Source organism: Rhinolophus hipposideros, assembly GCF_964194185.1.
Source record: "Rhinolophus hipposideros genome assembly, chromosome: 21".
NCBI classification, from domain to species: Eukaryota; Metazoa; Chordata; class Mammalia; order Chiroptera; family Rhinolophidae; genus Rhinolophus; species Rhinolophus hipposideros.
In genome coordinates, this window is record NC_138067.1 from 45,790,135 (window position 1) to 45,815,106 (window position 24,972).

The 24,972-nt window shown below is 40.5% G+C and overlaps 1 protein-coding gene across 1 annotated transcript; it reads left to right on the forward strand.

Moving 5' to 3' along the window:
• Window positions 1–1,317: 1,317 nt before the first annotated feature.
• Window positions 1,318–19,898, forward strand: ZNF613 (zinc finger protein 613; the record flags this gene model as incomplete). The annotated part of the gene is made up of 4 exons (XM_081031544.1): window positions 1,318–1,563; window positions 9,268–9,394; window positions 9,679–9,771; window positions 16,108–19,898. The coding sequence occupies 4 exons, from the start codon at window positions 1,318–1,320 to the stop codon at window positions 17,823–17,825; spliced, it is 2,184 nt and encodes a 727-aa protein (XP_080887670.1). The 3' UTR covers window positions 17,826–19,898.
• Between the last annotated feature and the right edge of the window lie 5,074 nt (window positions 19,899–24,972).

Here is a 24,972-nt window from a genome sequence, read left to right on the forward strand (position 1 = left end):
CTCAGGCTGCCAACTACCACCCCGAGGCCTCCTTCCACTGATGAAGATTCTGTTCAGCTTTCGTATCTTTTAGACAAAGACACTCTGACAAAGTATGGCAACCCCCTTTCAGAGGATTCTTGTGGGAGCCGTCATCTTGGAAGATCTGCCGTAAAACCTTTGCTTGACCAAGATGACTTTACTTGTCTGCCTTACGTCAATTGCAAGCATCACGAAAGGCGATGCACACGTTCTAGCCTGCCTCGGATGACCCGAGTCCCATTCCCTACAGTAAGCCCGAAGATGGCCGCCTCCGCTTTCCCTGTGGTATGTCCAAACCGCCCCCTCATTACAGCGGGCGCGGCCATCTTGGAAAAGTTGCGTATAACCGTGCAGGAAACAGAATTGTCCTTTAGGGAGTTGGAAACAGGTGGAGCGACCTCTGGGAATGCTTTTGGAGAACAGTATAGGGTTTGGAGAAGCCAAGGTGGTAAAAGAAAGGCCGTATGCCTCACTGTGGGCACAGAGTTAACAAATTTAGTTGAAGGAACACATGGTCTATAGCCCGGATTGGTGGCTGGAATTAGGTGACGTCTCCAAGGTGAAAAGAGAGGCCTAGTGGTGAACAGAGCTAATAGTGAGGGAGGGACTATGTTCCTGACTTAGGTGGATGGTGATGAAATGGGAAGAAGACCAGAAATTGTTGGCAGAAATTTTTGTGCAGGCTTTATCTCAACTCTGTATTTTCACACGTAATTTCTAGTGAAGAAAGTAGAATTGGAATTGTCAAATCAAAGAGAATGAACAATTCTAACCACTTGTGGAAAAACTCTCCGGCTAGTCATCAGATTCCTTCTTCCCATTGGCTCCTGTCAGTTACTGGGCTGTAACCATGTCCCACCCCCAAAGGTAAGCTACTTTTCTTCATCCCTGTTTTACTTCATTTGATGGCATTATCCCCATAGCGTGCCCCAAATTTTCCTCCTATCCTCCACATCCAGCCAGAGGCAATCTTAAGGTATTTATTTGCCTTTCGACCTGTACAGTAGTTCTTTTGCCTCTGTTTTTTTTTTTTTTTGTACGGACGCCTAACTTCTAAGATGGCTGCGCCCAACTGTATCGTTTCCAAATCTTGCATTGTGCAAACTGGATTACTTTTCTCCCCAGCCTGCTAAGGTGGACGTTGCCCAGCCCCTATTAGTCTCGTGTGAGCTCGAGCTTCTGAAAATCAATGCAGTTTGCGCCGCTGGGTTTTGGTGGCTTTTCACCGTTCCCAGCCTTCTTTACATACTCAGGTCTAAACGGCCCCTTTACCATCTGTACGTCAAGTGTTGAAAGATGGCTGCTCCCGAGATCCGTGGAGAGATGGTCGTAGACATGTTTCCTCCGCGGAAACAGGAAATCCCTGTTTTCTTTGCAAACACGCCTCCGAGCCTCCTCGGCCACCGTAGGGTGCTGAGACTGGGCGGGGATGCATACCGAAAAAAATTCGCGGAAGTGCAGCTCCTAGAAGGTCGCGGTGGGGTCACGGGAAAACCCCATCTGTGTGTGGAACTCGCCGTGGAACAGAATGAGAGGATCAAGGTGTCTGGGTGTCGGGTTGGGGGGAACCGTGGGTTCGTCGGGGGAGAGGAAGCAAGCGGGAGGTGGTCAGGGGGATGTCTGTGGCTGAGGTGCCTTTGGAGTCAGTCCTGAGGGATTCTGGTGGTCAGCGATGAAAGGCCTTTCTAGATCAACGATTGAAAGTCCGTGATCAGGGCTTGGTGTCTGTGACTGAGGACTGTGGCAGGAACTGGTTTTTGACAAAGCAGTGTCTGTTCGGACTCGGGATGTAAGATGCGACTCAATGACAGGTGTGGGGGTCGTAGTCAGCTAACCTGTGGTCTGGTCCAGGTCTCAGGATTATTCTGATGGGGAGCGATCAGTGTTTGGGAAGGTCCAGGTGTGTCAGTCATTGAGCGGTCTGTGAGAGTTGAAGCTGGTTGGTGGCTGGGTTGACGTTCAAACTTACCTTCCTCTTCAGTTCTTCAAGGCATAGTTTGCAAATCTGTCTTCGCACATTGCCTCTTCATCTTTACCCGGTAGGTATGAAAACTTTGTTGGAGATGGAGGATTAAGCATATCTAAAACGGTCAGGTTTCTATATAAAGATGAGGATTTTGCCGTTCCTGCAAGCTTACTGTGTGTGTACTACACATTTGTAAACGTTTCCTTTCCTTATCTTTTTTACCCCCTTCTTCTGCCTCCCCCCCCACTACGGTTCAAGCTGTTGTTCCTCAGTCTAGTTGTGTAGGACACAGCTCCCTGGCCCATGCTGGTGGTATTATGAGCCTTGCCCCTCCCTTCCCCCCGCCCCGAGGCAGTGGGTCTCCAGTCAGCGGCTCACAGCAGCCCACTGCAGCTCACGCCAACCTCTGGCTGCTCACAGCAGCCCAGGTCCAGGGAGAGCTGTTGTTCACAATCGTAGCTGTAGAGGGCGCTGTACATTGGTGCATGTGGGAATCAAACCAGTGACCTAGGCGTAAGGAGCACAGCGTTCCAACCACCTGAGCCACCTGCCTGCCCTTCAGTATCATTCTAATACAATTAAAATGACATTTCTGTTATCTCCGTTCTGTTTCCCAATGGTAACATTTGTTGAATTTTTCATATATTTTCATTTTGTCTTCATTTTTCTATGCTTCATTTTCACAATTCCAATGAATTGCTGAAACATTGGCATAATTTGCTGCTTCATTTAACTTCATAACATAAACATTCATAACAAACAAAATTTTTTCTTTATATTATTATTTTTTAAAAATTTCTGTTAATCATATACTGAGGCAAACCCATGGCATTATGACTGGAATCACTCAATATGTGCATTCATTTAGATAGAATTTAAGTATTTGAATAATTCAGTAGTCACTTTTTTTTCTGTTTTCTATCTTTTTAAGGAGGCTCACAGTGGCCTATGCCAGGATCGAACCGGCAACCCTTGTGTTAGTACTAGCCACGTGCTCTAACCAACTGAGCTAACCGGCTGCCCACATATGTACAAGCTTTTGTGTGGACATGTTTTTACTTCTCTTGAACATATATCTGGAGTGGAATTTCTGGGTCATGTGATTAATATGTTTAATCGTTTGAGAAACTGCCAGACTGATTTACAAAGTGACTGCCCTATTGTACATTTCCATCAGCAGTGAATGAGGGTTCCAGTTCCTCCCCATATTCATGAACACTGTTTATTTTCATGTTTTTATTATAGTTATTATAAGTGGTGTGAAGTGGTAGCTTACTTGTGGTTTTGATTTGCATTTTTCTGAAGACTAATGATGGTGAATATCTTTTTATGTGTTTATGTGATACCTAATTTTGGTTTTATGTCTTTTCACCAAATAGAGATTGTTAGCCTTTTTAATAGCTACATAGTATTTCATTAGATGTGTGTACTCTTAAGTCATTCAATTAATCCTCTATTATAGACCTAAATAATATTTTTACATCTATAATATTATGTGTATAATGTGTATGCTTTGATGTGTATGCCATTATTATTATTATTTTCTTTTTGCAAAAATTCGTAGAAGTGGAAAAATCCACTGGTAATACCGTATCTCTATTGAAAGTATTCAATACAAATTGTTAAACTGTTCCCCAAAATAGTCAGTCATGTAGCAGTGCTATAAGAAGTGTGTGCTTTGGAATGTTACCAATTTTTAGATATAAATTCCGTAATTACTCACCTGACTAAAAATTTACTTTTGATATATGTTCACTTAAATCTCTGAAACTCTGACTCTTGCTTCATGATGTTGGGGAACTTCTTATACTTTGCTTTCTCTTCTCTAATATTGATTATTCTTACTTGGTTCTTTATCAAGTTAGTGGGGTTTCATTTCCAGAATTGTTATAGATCGTGGTAGTGATACTGCTCATCCTATCCTTGCGTTTGGTTTTAAAGAAAGTACTTATATTGTTGTGCTGGACATATTTGATTTTTTTATTGAGGTGAAATTCACAAAACAAAATTAAGCATTTTATTTATTTATTTATATTAGTTTCAGGTGTACAAAACAATGTAATAGACATTCACACCCCTCCCAAAGTGATAACCCCCTCCCCCAATCTATTACCCCTCTGACATCGTATATAGCTGTTACAATTCCGTTGACTCTATTCCCTATGCTGTACTCCATATCCTGTGATTATATATAGACATATATATTAAATTATAGTTGACATTCAATATTATTCAGCTTCCTGTGTACAACGCAGTGATCAGGCATCTACACCGTCCATGAAGTGGCCTCCCTAATTAAACAAGTGCCTATCTGACACCCTACAAAATCTTTACATTATTATTGATTATATTCCCCAAACTGTCTTTCATATCCCCATGGCAATGCTGTGGCTACTAAATTGTGCTTTCTAATCCCCTCACGTTCTCCCTTGCATCTAATCCCCACCCGCCTCCCATCTAGCAACCCTCAGTTTTTCCTCTATGTCTCTGAGACTGTTTCTGTTTAGTTTGCTCACTTATTCTGTTCTTTAGATTCCACATATAAGTGAGATCATATGGTATTTGTCTTTCTCTTTCTGACTTATTTCACTTAGCATAATGTTGTCTAGGTCCATCCATATCGTTGCAAATGGTAAGATTTCATTCTTTATGGCTGCACAATACTCTATTGTATAAATGTACCACAGTTTCTTAGTCCAGCTGTCTACCGATGCGCATTTTGGTTGCTTCCACATCTTGGCTATTGTGAATAGTGCTGTAGTAAACAGGGGTGCATATATTTTTTCGAATTGGAGTTTTGGATTTCTCCGGATAGATACCTAGGAGTAGAATTACTGGATCATAAGGTAGTTCTATTTTCAAATTTTTGAGATACCTCCATACTGTTTTCCATACGGCTGCACCAATCTGCAATACCACCAACAGTGCACAAGCATTCCCTTTTCTCCACCTCCTCGCCAGCACTTGTTTGTTGATATATTGATGATAGCCATTTTGACTGGGGTGAGGTGGTGTCTCATTGTGGTTTTTATCTGCATTTCTCTAATGATTAGTGAGGTTGAGTATTTCTTCATGTGTCTGTTGGCCATCTGTATGTCCTCTTTAGAGAAATATCTCCATGTCCTCTGCCCATTTTTAAAAATTAAACATTTTAAAGTCAATTCAGTGGCTTTTAGCATATTCATAATGTTGTGTAGCCATCACTTCTGTGTAGCCACCAGAACATTTTCATCAACCCCAATAAAAACCTGTATTAATTAAGCAGTCATTCCACATTCTCCCTTCTAGATCCTGGCAACCACCAATCTGCTTTCTGTCTTTATGGATTTACCTATTGTGGATATTTCATATGGTGCAATCATAGACTATGTTAATTTTCATGTCTGACTTCTTTCACTTAGTATAATGTGTTCATGGTTGTGTGTTGTGTCGTGGGGTGCTCCTTCAGTGCTTAGCCAGGTTGTTTACAGCTCTGCCTTAGCCTTCATTTCTTGCTTCCACTGAGTGTAGAAATGACCAGAGGGAAAGCTTAGGGTCTTCTTGAGTCTTTTCTGAGCAGGGGTCCTGCCCTGTGCATGTACGTGGCTTTATAAATTCCACAGTATATGCTTTTAAATGACCTACTTTTACTTTCAAACTTTTGGCTCTCCCTCAACTGTGATCTTTTGCTCCAGGCAGCTGTGAGTTTGTCCACTTTACAGTGCTTTTGAGAAATGCCCATTGTTTTTCCTCTCTGAGTGAGTTCCGAATTAGGTGAAACAGAGATGAACACATTGCATTGGTTCTTCAGATAGGCCCCTGTTCTAGGTTAGAACAGACAAACTCAGCCAGGAACCAGGGTCCCGCATTGGGATGTCTGGCTGCCCATCTTTAAGACCACCACCAAACTGGGGAGGGGTGTGAAGCAAGGACAAATAAATATGGCACAGAGCCTTCCTACCATTTTTTCCCTTATAATTAGGATATATTATTTTTAAATTTTTTTTCCAGTTACAGTTGACATTCAGTATTATTTTATATTATTTTCAGGTGTACGGCATGATGGCTAGACATTTATGTAATTTATGCAGTGATCTCCGATTACCCTAGAATCCACCTGGCACTATACATAGTTGTTGCAACATTAGCTTTCCTACCATTTTTAAGTTGCCTTTTTCTTGTTTCAGTGTTCACTCTGTTGCTATAAACCTTTGACTGTTTTTCAGAGTTTGTGTTTTGTTTTCGATGTTGAAAGTTTTCACTTGATTTTCTTTCCTTTTTTTTTGATGTTACTGTGGTGGTTGGACCCTTGCAGCTGCCTACTCTGCCATCTTCACTCAGTGGGATTTTCCTCTATTATGTACATTTTTTTTTCATTGGTAAACTGATCCAAATGTAACATAAATGATGTCTTCTAGCCCATCTCCCTTCCCTCCCCAGAGACAATCACTTTCTTGAACTGGTTTTATATAATGCATGCTTTTGTACTTTCACTAAGTGTGTGTGTATATACCCACAAATAACAGCCTTGGTCTATATACTTTAATTTTGTTTCTGTTGGTTTGACTTTGTTTCTTTCACATAATGATTAGTGAAAATGGTCTGTTGGGTAATGCTTGGCTTAGGTACATTTGTCTTCACACTGAGTTGTATTTACACATGAGTTGTAAACAGACTTCTGAAAAGGTACATGAGGACATACGGTTTCAAAGAAATAGATGTCCAAATCTTTGCCTTTTATAAGTTGTCTCTTCAAAAACTGATGTGTGTGAGAAGGCAGGGGCATCATGTGCTGTTGGTTCTCCCTTATCATCTCTTTCACAGTCACCCCACTTCCACTTCACAGAAGAAAGACATACTGCCCACAGATTCAGAATTTTATGTTTTATTGCTCCAGACTGTAATTGCCTCTGGAGATTCAAATAACGGAACAGATGGCCTTGAAATCAGGTGAGCAACAGCAGTTACAACATCTGGACCAAGAAGAAGTGTCCACTCAATGTGAATTTACTTTTCAGCCCGCAGGTCCTGGCTCCAGGAACAAAACACATCAAGTGAAGAGGCGGAGATTTCAGTACTTGAATGTCATCATTTGTGGGGATACCACTGACTGGAGACTAAGATTTCTAACCGAAATTTAGGACAGTTCAGGAAGAGACAAGAAACGATATCCTCATTACTAACCATTTCTCAATAACAGAAGAAAATGATTCAGGATCAGGTGACTTTTGGTTTGTTTTATTCTTTCTTTCATTCTGTGATTGATTTCTGGACCATTAGAAAACATGATTGAATTAAATGGAGAAGTTTAAATTGGTCAAGTAGGATTTGTGCAGAAATAAGTTTAGACTCTAATTTCATCATCAAAGCAAAGTAGGATCCGAATTACTATGTTTTTCCTGGGACTTGCCCTAAATGACTAATATTGGATCAACGTTGACTGGAGCATCCTAGGGGTTATATTAGCTGTCACCTTCAATGTAATGTCTCTGACAGCCATCACAACCAGAGAGTCATGACGATGACAGGCTATGCACTGACTCTGATGAGAAAGCAGACCAGTTTCTTAGAGAATGTCACTATATATTTCCTGACTCTTAGATAGTAGTACATTTTTTTATGGTTCTAGAGATGGTAGACAGTGTCCTTAACTTCAGCTTTCTCATAAATGCAAAAGTAGGGCTCCTCAGAGACCCCTTTGTGAATAGACCATGAGAACTCAGTGGGCACAGTTCTTCATGAGACACAGCAGGGTGACGCATGGACCCAGCCTTGTGGCAGTCAGGGTTAATCTAGGAAAGAAACCTAGATAACCTAAGAAAGTGGAAGGATTGCATGACATTCAAAGGTTCTGTGTAAACAGGTGTTTGAGATCGGGTTTGGCAGTAGGGAGTTCAAAGTACTGTTGTCTGCTAAGTTGTTGGGGTCCCAAAGGATTTGCTTCAGAGCGTCCCCCTTTCTAAGATAATACACTCTCCTTCTTTGTGTTCAAAGCCACTTCTTTTTGCCTCTTTTATTACCTTTACAAAAATTAATCATACAAATGTACATGGATACATTTTTAAAACTCCAGTGACCGCAAAGTATTAATACATATAGTGAAAAAGTAAGGTTCCTCTTAATGCTTCTTCCCTAAGGGGTAGTGTAGCTTAACAAAAGAGCAGTAGTGTGTATTTCCTGTTACTGTACCTGTATGTACATGTATGTCTGTATAGATATTTACAGATTCATCTGTCTCAGCCCTTAGATTGTTGGATAGTACCTTTCCGTCACTGTATTTATTCTTTCGTAAACTGGATTGGTAAATGTTAGACCTCACTCTAGCCTCTACATTTATTATTCTGTCTTTGTGTATTCTGTTACTATGTCCTTTTGCTGCATTTTGAGTGATTTTTTTTTTTTTTATTTCTGAGGTCTCCTTTCCAGTTCATTACATCTTTAATGTATTTGATATGCTGTGAATCTACCTGGTACTGTAAATGTAAATTACATATATGTACAGTCATGTGCTGCTTAATGACAAGGATGTGTTCTGAGAACTGTGTCATTAGGTGACATCATCATTGTGTGAACACCTCAGAGTGCACTTACACGAACCTGGATGGTATTGTCCACCGCACATCTAGGCTGTATGGTATACCAGTGTCGTATATGCTGCCCATCATTGACCAAAATGTTGTTTTGCATCACGTGACTATATGTATGTGCTTTTTGGAGGCTATTTATTTTTTTAGTCTCCTTAATGATCTTTAATAGTCTCTTGTTTTTTTTAAATGTTTTGGAAAGATGCTTTTATTCCTTCTAATGTATAAAATATACTTTCTTAATATTACGTCATATCTTTATCTGAATTTTCTGCATGGTTGATTCTGATAATGGTAATCAAGATTGATGGTGAATGTAGGAATATGGTTTATTAATCCTGAAATAATAGAATATATTTAATGCCTGGCAAATATGTGCCTACTTCAAAAATTATATATATGTTTGATATATATAATTTGATATATATGTAGCAAGTTCTTCAAATATATATTTTGCAAGTGTTTCTGACTATTACATAAACTTCTCATTCGTTGAATGATGGTTGACTGCATGATTACAGAATATATTGCTAGAGGTTGACTGTGGATATGGATAGATTTTGGTTCTATAACAATGTAGTTTTAAAAAAATCAACACTTAAGTGGATAGATGTAGCCTATATGGTAAAAACGAGCAGAACAACTTCCTTCCTTCACGTTCCTTCTCTTTCAGTAACTAGAGAAACAGTCAGTTTAAACAGGAGTGTGTTATGACAGGAATCAGTGACACTGGAGGACGTGACTGTGGCCTTCACGTGGGAGGAGTGGCAGCTCCTGGCCCCTGAGCAGAAGGACCTGTACCGGGATGTGATGTTGGAGAACTACAGCAACCTGGTGTCAGTGGGTGAGGACGGCTCCCCTGTGTCACTCAGAGGGTCCCCAGTCAGTGGCCTTTCCCGTTTCAGCTTCAGAAAGCTTTGGCGTGCCTGTGGTACTCTGAAGTAGTAGATGAATCTCAGTCCCCTCTCTGGTCCCAGAATAGAGGGTATAATGTGCCCTTCCTCATTGAAAAGCCTTTACTGTGCTATCCTACAAGTTGCATAGTTTCTAAACTATAACATTCTTCTATATTGGCAGACCACAACCAAATTCAAAGTGCCTGCCTCTTCTGTCACTTCCCATGAACAGGGTATCAAGTCAGCAAGCCAGATGCTGTCTCCAGATTGGAAGGAGGGGCACCATGGGCCATAGAAGGTGAAGCCCACAGTCAAATCTGTTCAGGTGAGTGAGAGAGAATGAGCACGGAGGGCGGCTGAGAAAGTCATATTCTAGTTGTTCAGAGGTGTCACAGCTGTGAGAGTGTCTGAGGACATGTGAACAGAGTGCCCACCAATCTCCTACAAAAGAGCACTTTTTCTTTTAGGTGTTTAGGGGAACACATCTCTTCTTGAATTTGATCCCTTTCATTTCATCTAGGTCTTGATATTTTTTTTTCCCCCTCTAGGTTTCTTCTTAGAGTTCTCAAATCTTAACATCCTTCTTTTCCCAGCACTGTATCACTGCCTGTCCTGTCTACTTTTCTTGCTTTGAAATTCACCTTCCATGCCTCTCTCCAAGGAAAGACATTTGATTTTAGCACTCTCTTCTGACTACTAAACCTTCTTGCCCCTTTCGATAATATTGATTTCCCTTCCTAACATCCACCCCCATCTTTGGGAGTTAGGATTTCAATGTATAAATTTGGGGGGATAGAAACGTTCATTCTATAGTACCTTCTATTATTGATATATATTCTGGCTATGTTGGAAAAATCTCAGTCCTCTGTGTTTCTCCTTTACACTCACACCACTGCCACACTCAACACTTCTGAAGCCAGATGTCTGAGAGTTTTCCTCCACAACAAGTAATTCTCTGTGACACCTGCTGTGTGTCCTACAATTTAACTCTCAATTCTGACACTAGCTGCCTATAGATAGTGTCAGATCCTACAGGCTAAGGGCTCAGTCTTGCAAGATAATCCCTGCCTCTACTTCATATGCCAATCACAGTTCCAGTTTGTCACGTGTGCTTCTGATCAAGCAGCTATAAATCAGAGGTTCCCAAGACTCCCTCACTGGGGTCGACTAATTTGCTAGAATGGCTCACAGAAGTCAGAAACATTTTACTTACTAAATCCCAGTTTATTATAAAAGGATACAACTCAGGAACAGCTACATGGAAGAGACGCGTAGTGTAAGGTATGGGGAAAGGGCACAGAGCTTCCATGCCCTCTCTGAATGTTACTCTCCCCAACCTCCATGTGTTCACCAACCTGGAAGCTCTCTAAACACCGTACCTTTGGGATTTCTTTGGAGGCTTCCTCATGTAGGTATGATGGATCCATGAGCTCCATTTGCAGCCCCTCTCCCCTCTCCTGAGAATGGGGGTGGGGCTGAAAGTTCCAAGCATCTAATAATAGCTTGGCCTTTTTGGTGACTAGGAGCTGACCCAGAATCGCCTTATTAGAACAAATGACACTCCTGTCACCTAGGAAATTCTAAGGGATTTGCGAACTCTGTCAGGGACCAGGGTTAAGGACAAAATATTAGAACAAAAAAATGTTTCTAGTGTTCTACCACTTAGGAAATTGTGAGAGTTTTAGGAGCTCTGTGCCAGGAATCCGGGGGCAGGTGAAGTGTGTTTTTTCCTAGATCTTTCCCTACCTCCTCAGGTTCCTTATTTAAAATCTTTGCTATTCCTGTTGATTTCTTAGAATTTCTCATTCTCTGTTCCCACCTAAACCACATCATTAAACTTCATGTCTGCTTTGCTTCAATTTTCTTGTATAATTGTTAACTCTGATCATTATTTTAGTTTATTTTAAATGATATTGCTGGATTCATTCCCTTAAAAGCTTTCCTCCTTTTTCTTATGGTAATCTGATTACATTAAGTCCCAATTAATCATATTGCCAATCATGTAAGATGGAAATTTCTCTTTTGTCAGTGACATCCATGATATAGTATCATCTTGCTTATGCAAAACTTGCTTTCCTTTTCCTAAACTCAGGGTCAACTATGTTTAAAGATGTCTCCCCAATTTTTTCCCCCTTCTTCTGCCTCCCCCATCCCCACTCCGGTTCCAGCCGTTGTTTCTCAGTCTAGTTGTGTAGGATACAGCTCCCTGACCCATACTGGTATTATGAGCCTTGCGCTCCCCCCACCTGAGGAGGTCGGTGGCTGGTCGTATGTTGCCTGCTCACAGCAGCTCACAGCAGCTCTCGCTGGCTGCTGGCTGCTCACGATGGCTGCTCACCACTCATGCTGGTTGCTGGCCACTCAGGCTGGCCACTCGCGGTTCCTGGCAGCACACGGTAGCCCATAGCAGCACACAGTAGCCCATGCTGGCAGCCGGCCACTCACACTGGCCACTGGCCATTTCTGGAAGCCCTCGGCAGCCCACTGTAGCACACGGCAGCCCACAGCAGGTCACGCTGAGCTCCGGCTGCTCACGGGCAGCCCAGCTCCAGGGAGAGCTGTTGTTCACACCCTTAGCTGTAGAGGGCGCAGCTCACTGGCCCATGTGGGAATCAAACTGGTGATCATGGTGTTAGGAGCATGACGCTCCAACCACCTGAGCCACTGAGCCAGCCCCCTCCCCCAATATTTTCCATGCATGAGAATCTTTCTTTGGTCCATTGCTTTAAATATCATTTGATTGCCTTCAATGTTTTTTTTGGATTGCCTCTTACACACTGGTGCTGACAGCCATGAACACCACCAACAGCAGAATTCTTCTTGGAGATTATATTCTAAAAGGAGGAGACACAAAATTCATCAAAATATATATAAATATGATGTCTAGCAGTGAAAAGTGCTGTGAAGATCAGTGAAATGGCAAAATTGAATAATATGTGAGAAACCTGGGAACTGCTCTTCAACAAGGATTCTAGCTTAGGTTCTCTAATCTTAGCTCATTTAGGAAAGGGAATGCCTCTTTCATAAGATGCCTTTAAGCAGCTATATGAGAGATGGGATAAGGTCCCTTAGATGAATTGTGTTCCATAGTAGACAAAATAACAAGTTCAAGGACCCTAGGCAGGAGCATGTTTGAAGGAAGCCTGTGTGAATACAGTGGAGTGAGTAAGGGGACAGTGGATGGAGATAATAGATAAGCACGATGTGGTAGTAGCTAGATTTTGGAGTTGACAGGTCCTTTGGACCTTTCAAGGGCATTTCAGGGACTTGATATTTTAAAATGAGATGAGAAAACATCAGGTAGTTTTCATTAGAGAAGTGATGCAATATCATTTACATTTAAAATGATCCCAGTGACTACTTTGTAGAAAGTGGACAGTAGCAGGCATAGGTCGAAGCCTAAAATCCAATTGGGAACCTATTTGCTATAGTATAAGACTATAAGAATCCTTGTCTTCAACCTGGGTAGAGAGTTGAGGGATGGTCAGCTTTGGAATATATTGATAAGGGAGGGAAAAATTGATTTCCTATTGAAGTAGATGAAGGGTGTGAGAAAAATATAAATGAAGGATGATGGTAGGGTTTCTGGCATGAATCCTAGGAGCCTTGGAGTTGCCATTTGTAAGATGAAGATGATGTGTGGAGAAGGAGATGTGGGTTGAGAAATCAGGAGTTTTATTTTGCACATCGTAATTTAGATGTGCTTGTTGACATCCAAATGGTGCACTGTGCTGCATTTGGATATACTCGAGGAATTCAGGGAATGTTGAGGACTAGGGAAAGATCTCCTTTGGTGTGAGTACAGGTTAAGAAGAGCCTTGGTCACCTACATAGCAATCAAAGAATATTTGTTAAATGCGTGGTTTCTTAATACAGGTACCAAGGCCTCTTCTTCTGAGAGTGTGTTTTGTTAGATTTGGGGTAATGGCTTGGGCTACTCTATGTATAATGCTGTAAGTAGGCCCACGTGAGGCTGGTTGGTGAACCACAATCCCAGTATGTGCTAGAAAAAATTGAATTGGATGAAAAATAAAGCAATGCATTCTAGGAATAAGATTTTGGTAACAAATAGAGGAGAAATCTTCATGTAACATATCGCAACAAGGGCAGTGAGGGTGCAAGAAGGGGCGGTTTGGGTTAAGTTTTTAAGCAAGAAACAAAGAGAGACTTAATGCAGTTAAATCTCTCCGAAGGCCAGGGGTCTCTCAGTCTCAGAGGTCTGGAGCCCAGAATAAAGCTGGCTGGAGGTTTTTATTGATAGGTCTACAACTATAAGAAAGCAACTACAGGAAAGCAACATTGTTTCTTACATGGTCTGTGAGGCTCAGACTTCATAACAGAAAATGTTTGTTCCAATCACCCTTTGTCTGTAAACAGCTGAAGCACAAGGTCCCAGGATGTTTTGTACCTAAAGTATGTACCTTTTCAGGATCAAGTCTTTCACATTGTAACAACTCTGTTGAGAGAAGTGGAAACAGGTGCAAGAGGAAAGTCAGAGCTGGCAATAGACTTTCCCAAGCAGGGGGAAGGGGAGGCAAGGCCCCTTCCCATACCTGTCCAAGGCAGCTCATTGGGGGTCCCCACTCGGTTCCGCCTGGCTTAGGTTGTATCTCCTCTGAGATATCTTACCCATCTTTGGCTGCAAACCATCTTTTGGGGACCAGACAGAAAGACATAAGGTGTAAACACAAGGATGGAACACAGTCCCAGAAAGGCACAGTCTCACAGACTCTTCTTTCCTTAAGGAAAGACATGAAGGGACATTTGGCTAGGCTGTTGTGTGACTACAAAGGACTTTAGCTTTTGAATGAGGCATCTTTTGCTATAATTCAGGGCTCTGTGAAGTTAGTTGTCAAAATGAACAGTAAAGATGGGGAATATGTTAGAAATTTAAGGGAAACAGAGCTTACAGTGACATAGAATGGGGGAATGATAGCATGGTATACAGGAGGCATATCTAGGATTCAAATAAAGATGGTGAAAGACAAAGAATGAAGGTATGAAGTTGGAAATATGCAGAGCCATGTGGGGACTGTCAGGATTGACCTGAAACTGGCCACATGAAGGCCAATTTCAGAAGGTATGTGTAGGAGAACTAGTGGAGTGAGACCATGGATAAATGAGATAATTCTTGGTAATATAATTTTGATTTCCAGTTTAGCTCTTGTGGACTTTGTTAGTAATTGAGGTAGAATGGTGGGGTTGGAAGTTGGATTTGTATTATTCTTGGATGAGTAGTCTTAATTTATAACTGGGTGGCAGCAGTGTAACAATAGTAAAGTACATCCAGTAGTTCTAGAAAACATTCTTTATCCTAGAAAAGAAAAATGGAAGGTAAAACTGCCAAGAGTCCTGGCCCAGGATTGGAAGTGTAATCCTTTAGGACCCCTTAAATGATGAAACCAAGATGTCCATGTAGAATTTTGAAAGAAGATGCTGTTACTAGCTAGGAGTAGGTTTGGGGGTATCATTACATTGAAATGGGAGCATTTTAAATATTACCCATGCAAAGTGTGACTGGAAAAGGTGACGGTTCCCTAGTGTGATCATGTGACATAAGAAATACATGTTTGGTCTTTGGCCCTCATTCCTGGCACATATCTTCTAAAACTCTTGCTGTTTCCTCAGAGTAAGAAGGCTTATTTCCCTTGTCAGTAGAGACAGTGTTTGGTGCTCCTAGTGGGCATTTTAAAATCTAAACTCTTAATGTTATAATAACTATAAATTTGGTTTCATGCCTTCATCTTCTTTCAGCCTATACATTTTTCCCAAACATGATCTCATCCAGTCCTCGGTCCTTATGTAATGTTCGTATACTAATGATTTCCACATTGTTATCTTCATTTAAGCCCTTTTTCAAGATTTCTATACCTAGTCAATATCTTCATGTCTGCATTGGATTTCTAAAACCCATTTGAAGGTTGATATGCTTTGAAATACACACTTGATCTCCCCCATGTCATTAAAAGGCACTACCCACCTATCCAGTAGGCCAAGTCAAATAATTAAGAATAATATCTGATTCCTCATGTTTATTAATCCCCCAGTGTTGAAACCATGAGTGAGCCTTGTCTTTTTCTCTCTCCAGGTTATATCCTGATTTCTTCCACCTTGTTCTCCATTGGCCCTTTAAATCGCTTTTCACAATTTGTACCTGCCTTCTTCATCATTGCTTTCTTGTTCAGTTTTCCCTAACTAGAATGTATGCTTGGTGAAAATAAGGAATGTTTCTGTATTCTCATCTCCAGCACAGTGCTTGGTACATAGTCATAATTTAATAATGATTTGTGGATGTGTCCCACATCATTTTGAAACAAATATCTCTCCATCTTCTGTGATTGAGTGCTAATAGTAACTTGATTTTATTTTACTATCTTAGCATGCTTTATAAGGTCACATTTAGAAAGCAACCACATCTATATCTACTCATTTTGAATGAATGAATCTGTTTATATACTGACTATTTTCACCTTTTATTTTCTTTGTTTATGTAATTGCATTTTAACCGTGTGCAAGTGACAACTAACATATTCACTTGGAATTTCTTTAAACTGAGGTTATAGTGTTGTTAATAAAGGTCCAGCCTACACAGAGCTGTTTGTGAAATAGTTTTGTTCTATACCAAGCTCATGGAAAGATTCATTATTCTCTTCTTTCCTAGAAATCAAGAAAGATATTGGTCATCTACAGGGGCACTTGCAAAATCGAAGATGTCTAAAGAGAATGGAACAATGCCATGAACATAAAGCATTTGGAAACATTGTTTATCGGGGTAAAAATAATTTTCCTTTAAGGCGAAATCATGATATATTTGACATGCACAGGAAAGTGTTGAAATCAAATATAAATTTTGTCAATGGGAATGGAAGCTATGAAGTAAAGAACCCTGTTGAGGTTAATGGAGATGTGAAATCCTTCCTCCAGACAAAGTATGAGCGATTTCATACTGAAATTAAAATTCCTGAATGTGGAAATTCACAATTCATTAAGCATCAAAGAACTGAAAAGATAGATAAACCTCATGTATGCAGTGAATGTGGGAAAGGCTTCATCAAGAAGTCTCGCCTCATCAATCATCAGAGAGTTCATACAGGAGAGAAACCTCATGGATGCAGTATATGTGGGAAAGCCTTCTCCAGGAAGTCCAGGCTCACCGAACATCAGAAAACTCATATAGGAGAGAAACGGTATGAGTGCACCGAATGTAATAAAGCCTTCCCCAAGAAATCACGACTACTGACTCATCAGAAAAGTCACACAGGAGAGAAACCCTATGTATGTGATGACTGTGGGAAAGCTTTTATCAAGAAGTCTCGGCTCATTAATCATCAGAGAGTTCATACAGGAGAGAAACCTCATGGATGCAGTCTGTGTGACAAAGCCTTCTCCAGAAAGTCCAGGCTCATTGAACATCAGAGAACTCATACAGGAGAAAAACCTTATGAATGCACAGAGTGTGACAAAACATTCCGCTGGAAATCACAGCTCAACGCCCATCAGAAAACTCATACAGGAGAGAAGTCGTACATATGCAGTGACTGTGGGAAAGGCTTCATTCAAAAGGGCAATCTCATCGTACATCAGCGAACACATACGGGAGAGAAACCCTATATATGCAATGAATGTGGAAAAGGCTTCATCCAGAAGGGCAATCTCCTTATACATCAGCGAACTCACACTGGGGAGAAACCTTACGTATGCACAGAGTGTGGGAAAGGCTTTAGCCAGAAAACTTGCCTCATATCACATCAGAGATTTCACACTGGAAAGACTCCCTTTGTGTGTACTGAATGTGGAAAATCCTGTTCACACAAATCAGGTCTTATTAACCATCAGAGAATTCACACAGGAGAGAAACCCTATACATGCAGTGACTGTGGGAAAGCCTTTAGAGACAAGTCGTGCCTCAATAGACATCGGAGAACTCATACAGGAGAGAGACCCTATGGGTGCTCTGATTGTGGGAAAGCCTTCTCCCACTTGTCATGCCTTGTGTATCATAAGGGAATGCTGCATGCAAGAGAGAAACGTGTAGGTTCAGTCAAGTTGGAAAATCCTTTCTCTAAGAGTCACAGTTCATCACATTCAAGTGATACTGTACAGGAGAAAAACTCTGTTGGTATTGTGACCGTGCAGATGCCTTCTGTGGTGGCTCAGACTTCGTTACGTATCAGTGGGTTCCTAGCAGATGGGAACGTGACCACTGTGGGGCGTCCAAGTACCAGAGGTGCACCATCAGCAGATACTAGAATTGGCACAGAAAAACCTTATGAATGCAGTGACTGTAGTAGTGCCTTCAGTGACCAATTACATCATATTTTATGTCACAAAAAACACACAGATATAAACTGTGATACAATCAAGGTGGAAAACCCTTGAATAAAATCGAGCTCATTATACAGCTGATAAATATATACTGAAACAAGTTTGCATACAGAGTGTGAGAGCCTTTTGTGGAAAGATAGGCCCTATCAGTGCTTCAAAAGTTGCATAGCAGTGAGCTCATAGTTGGTAGACACATAATGACCATGGAAAGCTCTTTTTCAGAAATAAGACTTCAGTAGGCGGCAGAGTTCACACAAGAGAGAAAGTGTTGGATCTTTGATGGCAGTGAATATGGCAGGGTTGTCAGGGGTGCATTCTGCCTCATCAGTTGGCAGAGGAAATCCTAGAAATAAAACTCTGGAGACACTAACTGTGGAATATCTTCCGCAAAATGTCAGAAAATGCATGAAGCAAATAAGACCTGTAAACATGAAGATTTTAGGGATTTCTGCCACAATTCTAACATAATTATAAATCAGATAACATACATAGTGTACATTTTAGGATACTATATTTTGAATCAAACTCCTAGTTCATGTGTCAGTGACAATTTAAAGGAGGTTGTCTGTGTTACACATCACTGGTTATAACACAATTTACCTCCCCCTTTTGGGGGGGCATGAGCTTTTTTTTTTTCCCATATAGGAACATTACATGGTTAGCTTGTCCATTTCTTCTGTTCTCAATTTACTCAGTTTGTATTTCGGAAGTCCTTCAAAAGCAAACATACATTTAATTCAATCATATAACAGCGTGCTTGGATGTGCTAACTTTATAAATATCATCCAGAGAAACAAAATTCAAAACTCATGAATATCCTATCAGCCATTCTCTTGCCCTAGAATATAGTTCCGATTCTGTGCACACACCACTCAGGAAAACTTTAACAACTGTTTCCTTTACCTGGTACTGTTCTAGGACCTATAAGTGATGACAGTGATGGACTAAATAAAAAGTTCTTGCTACCTTTGAGCTAGCAATTTTTAAAAAAGTAGATTTCATGCATGTAGAAATTTTACCCTCCTGCAAATGCAGTCAAAGGATGTATACACCTATGTTAGTTGAAAGGGACATACAGTATAAGGAACAAAATATCCTGATAATTTCTTGTTCAACGGGCACATTATTATTTGGAGGAGGAGTGGGAAAGAGTACACTTAATTTTAAGTACATAAAATAGAGTATGGGTGCTTTTTAAAAATGTTCATCTTTCTACTTAGATTATAAATTCTTTGATATGGTTTATAGATAACCTTATGTTCTCCAGTACATAGCAAAATAGAAATGAATTATGTGTGGATTTGAAAGATGAATGAAGGTGAATGAATGACCTAATAGATTAATCAAATCAAAATTATTTTTGTCACTGAAGGAATCGAGCTACTGGAAAGAAATTCTAAGGATTACTATTTTAAGGAGCATTTTTTTAAAAATCCGGAATAGAGGCTCCTGTCAGAATATAAATGGGCAGATCAGAGAATGAATAGGATCTGGAGAATAAGTCCAATGAATGGAAGAAAATAACTTCACTCTAAAAATGGAGTACATGAGATGGGTGAAGATGAGATCCTTTGGATGTCTTAGAGAAGAACCCTTACATTTGTCCACAGGTCTATCACCTTTAAGAGCTACCACTATTTCAAAAATCCTGGCTCCCCTGTGACATGATGAATTGAGACAAGCGATGTAGCCTCATCACTCCTCACTGTCGTGGGAATGGGACCCTCTGTAGAGGACTAGGATACTTGTAGACACAGGATACTCTGGTGAACTAAATATGAAAAGCAATAGCCTCTAACAGGATGCTTTCAGGACAGGTGCTCTGCAGCAAAAAATCAGAAGTAGATTCTTCACCTCAGACTTGGGATCCTCTCCCCTTCTTGTCTTGTGAATCTGCATGTCCTATCATGGCAGTCATAGCGTCTTGTTAATTGAAATCATTATTCAGGGTCCCCAAATGGGCTGCCCAGGCTGCCCTAAGGACGAGGTGCTGAACTCAGCTCTCAGAGGTGGCATCCCAGGTAAATAAAAAATGTTGATGGGAGAGACAGTTCCAGGTTGCCATCTTTAAGAGGGGTGTACCAACCTGTATCTTCTGCTTTACCCCTCGTTTTCATAAAAATTATAGCTATCAGTTAAGTGTGCTGTTTGACAAATACTGACTGCATTACTTAGTTCTCTCACATAATCCATTTCCATCTTATGTATTACAGGGAAACATTTGTACAGCAGGACCTCAAATAACGTTTTGTTCAGTGTTTTTTGGTATAACATTGGGAATTTAACTCTTGTTTATGTCAAATAGTCTGCTAAAAATTGGTTTTATTATATATTGTTTTGCTTAAAGTCACATAACCTATCGATGACATTAAGTGAGGACTTACTGTATACACTTGAAGCCTCATTCCTTTTTCCTTGGTACCAGTAACCCCTGACTGTATGCAGTTGTATGAGGCCAACAACTGGTACTAGATCAGGGGTTAGGGTCTTGTATGGCTCAGTGTAGTAGAGAACTGGAGTTGGGGGTGGTTTTATTAGTTGGCTAGGGCTGTCATAACAAAGTACCCCAGACTGGGTGGCTTAAACAACAGCCATTTTTTCTCTCACAATTCTGGAGGCTAGAAGTCTTGAGGTCAAGGTGGCAGTAGGGTTGGTTTTTTCCTGAGATCTTTCTCCTCGGCTTGTAGATGGCTGTTCTTCTCCCTGTGTCTTCACAGGATCTTCCTTCTGTGTCAGTGTATGTCCAAATTCCCTCTTATAAGGACGTGTGTTCCATTGGATTAGGGCCCACCCTAATGACCTCATTTTAATTTAATTACTTCTTTACAAACCTGTGTCCAAATACAGTCACATTCTGAGGTACTAGGGTTTATGACTTGAACATATGGATTGGGGCGGGGGCACAGTTCAGCCCACAACAGTGGTATTTGTCAACGAACTCAAGTTTAAGAATTTGTATTGGGCTAACGATGGAGTTGGCATATCATCAGTAAATGGTGGTGTCTTTTCCAGGTTTGACAATTAACATAGGGTCATATGGTCAGTATCTGGGGTGGCCCATATATGTCTGGTTGAGAGGCTGAAGCTTTGGAGGCCCAGGAGCCCTGTGCTGCTGGGACAGACCTGATGAATGTTACTTTCCCCTCAGTTTTTCAAGTAAGTCTGTCCCTCTTCAAGGACTACTGTGTGTGTCTGTGCTACTTTTATAGTATTTATATTTATATTTATACATACTATATATAAATATATATCTCACATACCATATATAAAAGTATATATAATACATATATGTATATATATATATATATATGTATATGTATATATATGAGTGTGTGTGTGTTTTATTTCCTTAATGAAAGGGTGATAGAACCATCTTACACAGAGCTGTTAAATTCCTTGGAATTTCCTGATAGTGTCTTGTTCTAATGAGGTGATTCTTAGTGGGCTCCTGAGTTGGGGCTGCTCACCAAAGAGACCAAGCCATGATTAGAGGCTTTGAACTTTCAGCCCATCCCCTATACTCTGGGGAAGGGAGGAGAGGGCCCAGAGATTGATTATTCATGTAAATATATATGTATATATGTAATCATTTGACTCATATGATATATATCTATCACATATATAAAATCATTTGAATATTTTCTTTAAAATGTATACTTGAATCAAGTAGGTCTCTTTTTTCTTAAGTAAAGGCAACATGCCTTTAATGAATTGTAATAATGTTTTACTAATCTTGATATCACCCACATGTGTATAGTGTTTGGCAAATAGGTGTGCATATATTTGCACACCTATTTATATGATTCTTGGTTAGCAAGAGGATTTAATGGCTGTGCATTATTGAAATGTCTAATTTGTCTAATAAATGGAAGAGTGAATATATGATAACAGAATATTCCAATAGTATTTTCCTTCTACTACAGTGTTTTTTTTAAAGAACTTCTCGTATTGATGCTGTCTATGTGGTGAAAGTAAACAGAATAACTTCCTTTCTGTATATCAATAAAAGGGAAATACTTCCTATTAAACAGGACCGTGTTATGACAGGAATCAGTGACACTGGAGGACGTGACTGTGGCCTTCACGTGGGAGGAGTGGCAGCTCCTGGCCCCTGAGCAGAAGGACCTGTACCGGGATGTGATATTGGAGACGTACAGCAACCTGGTGTCAATGGGTGAGGACGGATCCCCTGTGTGACTCCAAGGATCCCGTCAGTGGTCTTTTCTCTTTCAGCTTCAGAGTCTCTAGTGCTCTCAAGTGGTAGACTCTCTGGTCCTTCTCTGGCCCCAGACAGCGGTGTATAATGTTCTCTCTCCTGAGAGAAAAGCCTCTACTTGGCTGATGTGAAAACCGTATAGTCCCTGCAATGTAGCATTCTCCTATCTTCACATCCCAGCCCAATTCGATGTGTCTAAGTCTTCTGTCAATTTCCCATGAACAGTGTATCAAGCCAGCACACCAGACATACTCTCCAAGTTGGAATGTGGGGAAGAACTGTGGACAATAGAAGACAAAATCCACAGTTAGACTTGTCCAGCTGAGTGAGAGAACCAGCAAAGGGGGCGGCCAGGAAGCCATATTCTAGTCAGTAGGAGAAGGTGCCCAGTGTGAGAGTGAGGAAACCTAAACAGCTACTCCCCATATCCTTCCCATATGAGAGCTTTCCCTTTGTAGGAGGAAATTATACCCCTTTCCTTCCTCTGAGATCTGATCCTATCTGATTCCTGTTTATTTTATGTTCATTTTGATTTTTTTTGTTTGCCTAGTTCTTTTTATTTTTTGCCCTTTGTTGTACGTTGTCACAGTGTTTCTGCCTGTTTTTTTCCTTTTTTGTCCTCCCCCTCCTCTGTTGTCCATTGTCACAGTGTCTCTATTTCTTCTCCCTCCCTTGCAATGAAATTCCACTTTCCTGGCCTCATTTCAAACATATCTTTGAATTCAGCATAATCTTTAATTAGAGCCTCTCCATGCTCCATTGGGAAATAGTAATTTCCCTTCCTAGCATTCAGTTCCATGTTGGATGCTATGTCCACACCATAACTTTATCTGTGTTTATACAGTGTCTTAGCTTCTTGCTATAGATTAAATGCTTGTGTCCCCTGAAAGTTCGTATGTTGAAATCCTAACCCCCAAGGTGATATAAAGTCTCCTAAATTCACATTTTCCTTAATATTTTCTGATCTGCACACTTGTGTCATATTTTACTGTCTCCATAGAAACTCCTGAAAGAATTCAAGACTTTTTGTACTAGGAACTAAAATCATGATTCCTACAAGAAAATTTCTTCCACTTTTTTTCTTATTTTTAATGTTTAGGGTCTTCTAACATTTAGAAAGATGAGTGTCTAATAAAATGGGTTAAGAAAGAGCAGTGGTGAAGTAGGAAGTGAAGAGGTGGCAAGGTTGGAAGACCCAAGAGACTTGGTTTTCTAGAAGCTGAACAAGAATGTCTTCAAGAAAGATGTAGCTATAGACATTATCTGCAGTTGCTGATTCATGAAGTAAGATATGAACTGATCGGCAGGTATATGATGATTTTAGCGTTTTCTTCCTATTCATACAGTGTGTGTGTGTGTGTGACTCTGTCTATCTGAATATAAGAGAGGAAGAGCAGAAAAGGAATAGAATCCCCAGGGTTAGTAAAATAAAAAGCATGAGCACCTTGGTCTAAGATGGAGGAAAGTATAGGAGATGAAAGGAGGTAAGGTTTCCCTTGGGATGTACTGGAGAAGAAACCTTATATGTTATTTGTTCACAGGCTTATCACCTTTAAGGATTGCCATCATTTCAAAGATTTCATCTTTTCTGACCTGCTTCATTGGACGTGTGATTTTACTGATCTTTTTCATTTCTCTTACTCTTACAAGTGAGGCTCTTGTCCTCTCCTCTACCAAGAGTCTTTCCCTTGACCCAATAAAGGTATCCTGCTAAAAAAAAAAACCCTTGAATCCTGCTTAGACAACAACAAATAGGAATTTTGCTATGCAGTGGCTGTCTTACATTTTCATCACAAACCCTGGATTATCAGGTAAATTCACTCCAACATATACAAACATCTAAATTTAGCAATCTCAATACTTGTTTAGTAATGCAGTCATTAGATAATTGAGAACAGGCAAGTTTCATGATTGATTTGTGTTTTACAAGCATCACCTTTCCTGCCTTAGGAATACGAGATAGTACAGGCCAAGGGTGTAAGCAGGGACAATTCTAGCATTTTGGGTTAGAGACTAGGCCAGCGTAGTACTGATGGAAGAGTAAGAGAAGATGGAACTTCCCTTTGCCTGCTTTGACCTGTGGTTACATGACTTTTACAGGTGCATTTTGAGAATTGTAAAGGCCTATGGGGTTGAACATAATGTGAGCAAATATATGAAACTGGCATATCTGCCACAGCCTATGTTCTCAACATTTGGTTCTTCATGGTGAGTGAGCCCATGGGGAAGGAGAATATAAGCCAGAGCAGGGCTAGAAATGGTAGTAGGCTTGCAAATGGCTGGCAAAGCCTCTTGGTAAGGTGATGCAGTCGCATACGACTGGGAAATCCAATTCTTTTTATTTTTATTTTTTTTTTGAAATCCAATTCTTTGAAGTCATTTTTTGCATGTTCATAGTGGTTCTATTTGAAATATCAAAAACTGTTAACAACTCAAAGGTCCACCAACTGATGAATGATTAAGTACATTCAGGAATACTCATACAATGAAATATTAAGTAACAAAAAGGAATGAACTTATTGGTACTTCAAAACACCTATGTTGTGTGAAAGAAGCCGGATAAAGAGAGTACATACGCGTACACTAAAACTTTATTCATAAAATGCACACTAATGAAGAGTGTCAGAAGGTGGTTCAGTGGCTGCCTAGGATGCGGCATGTTTTGTACTTGAGCCAGCGGGGTAAGGCATGTGGTTGGGATGAACCTGGAAAGTAGCTCACAATGTCCATCGTTTCTGCCCGCTTTGTGATAGATTACTGAATTCCCCATACCATCTCACTTTTTAAAATCTTGCTGGTCTTCTAAAGGCACTGACTGATACTTGCCCAGTTCCGTACTGAGCGCCCCCGGAGACCCATTATTTGTACGGACACTGAACTTCCCCCAAGATGGCTGCACCCATAGGGTTCCTGCCTAAAAGCGGAAACTGTACGGCTACAGCGCGTCGCCATTTTTTTTCTGTCAAGCACGCTTTAGTTTTTGTA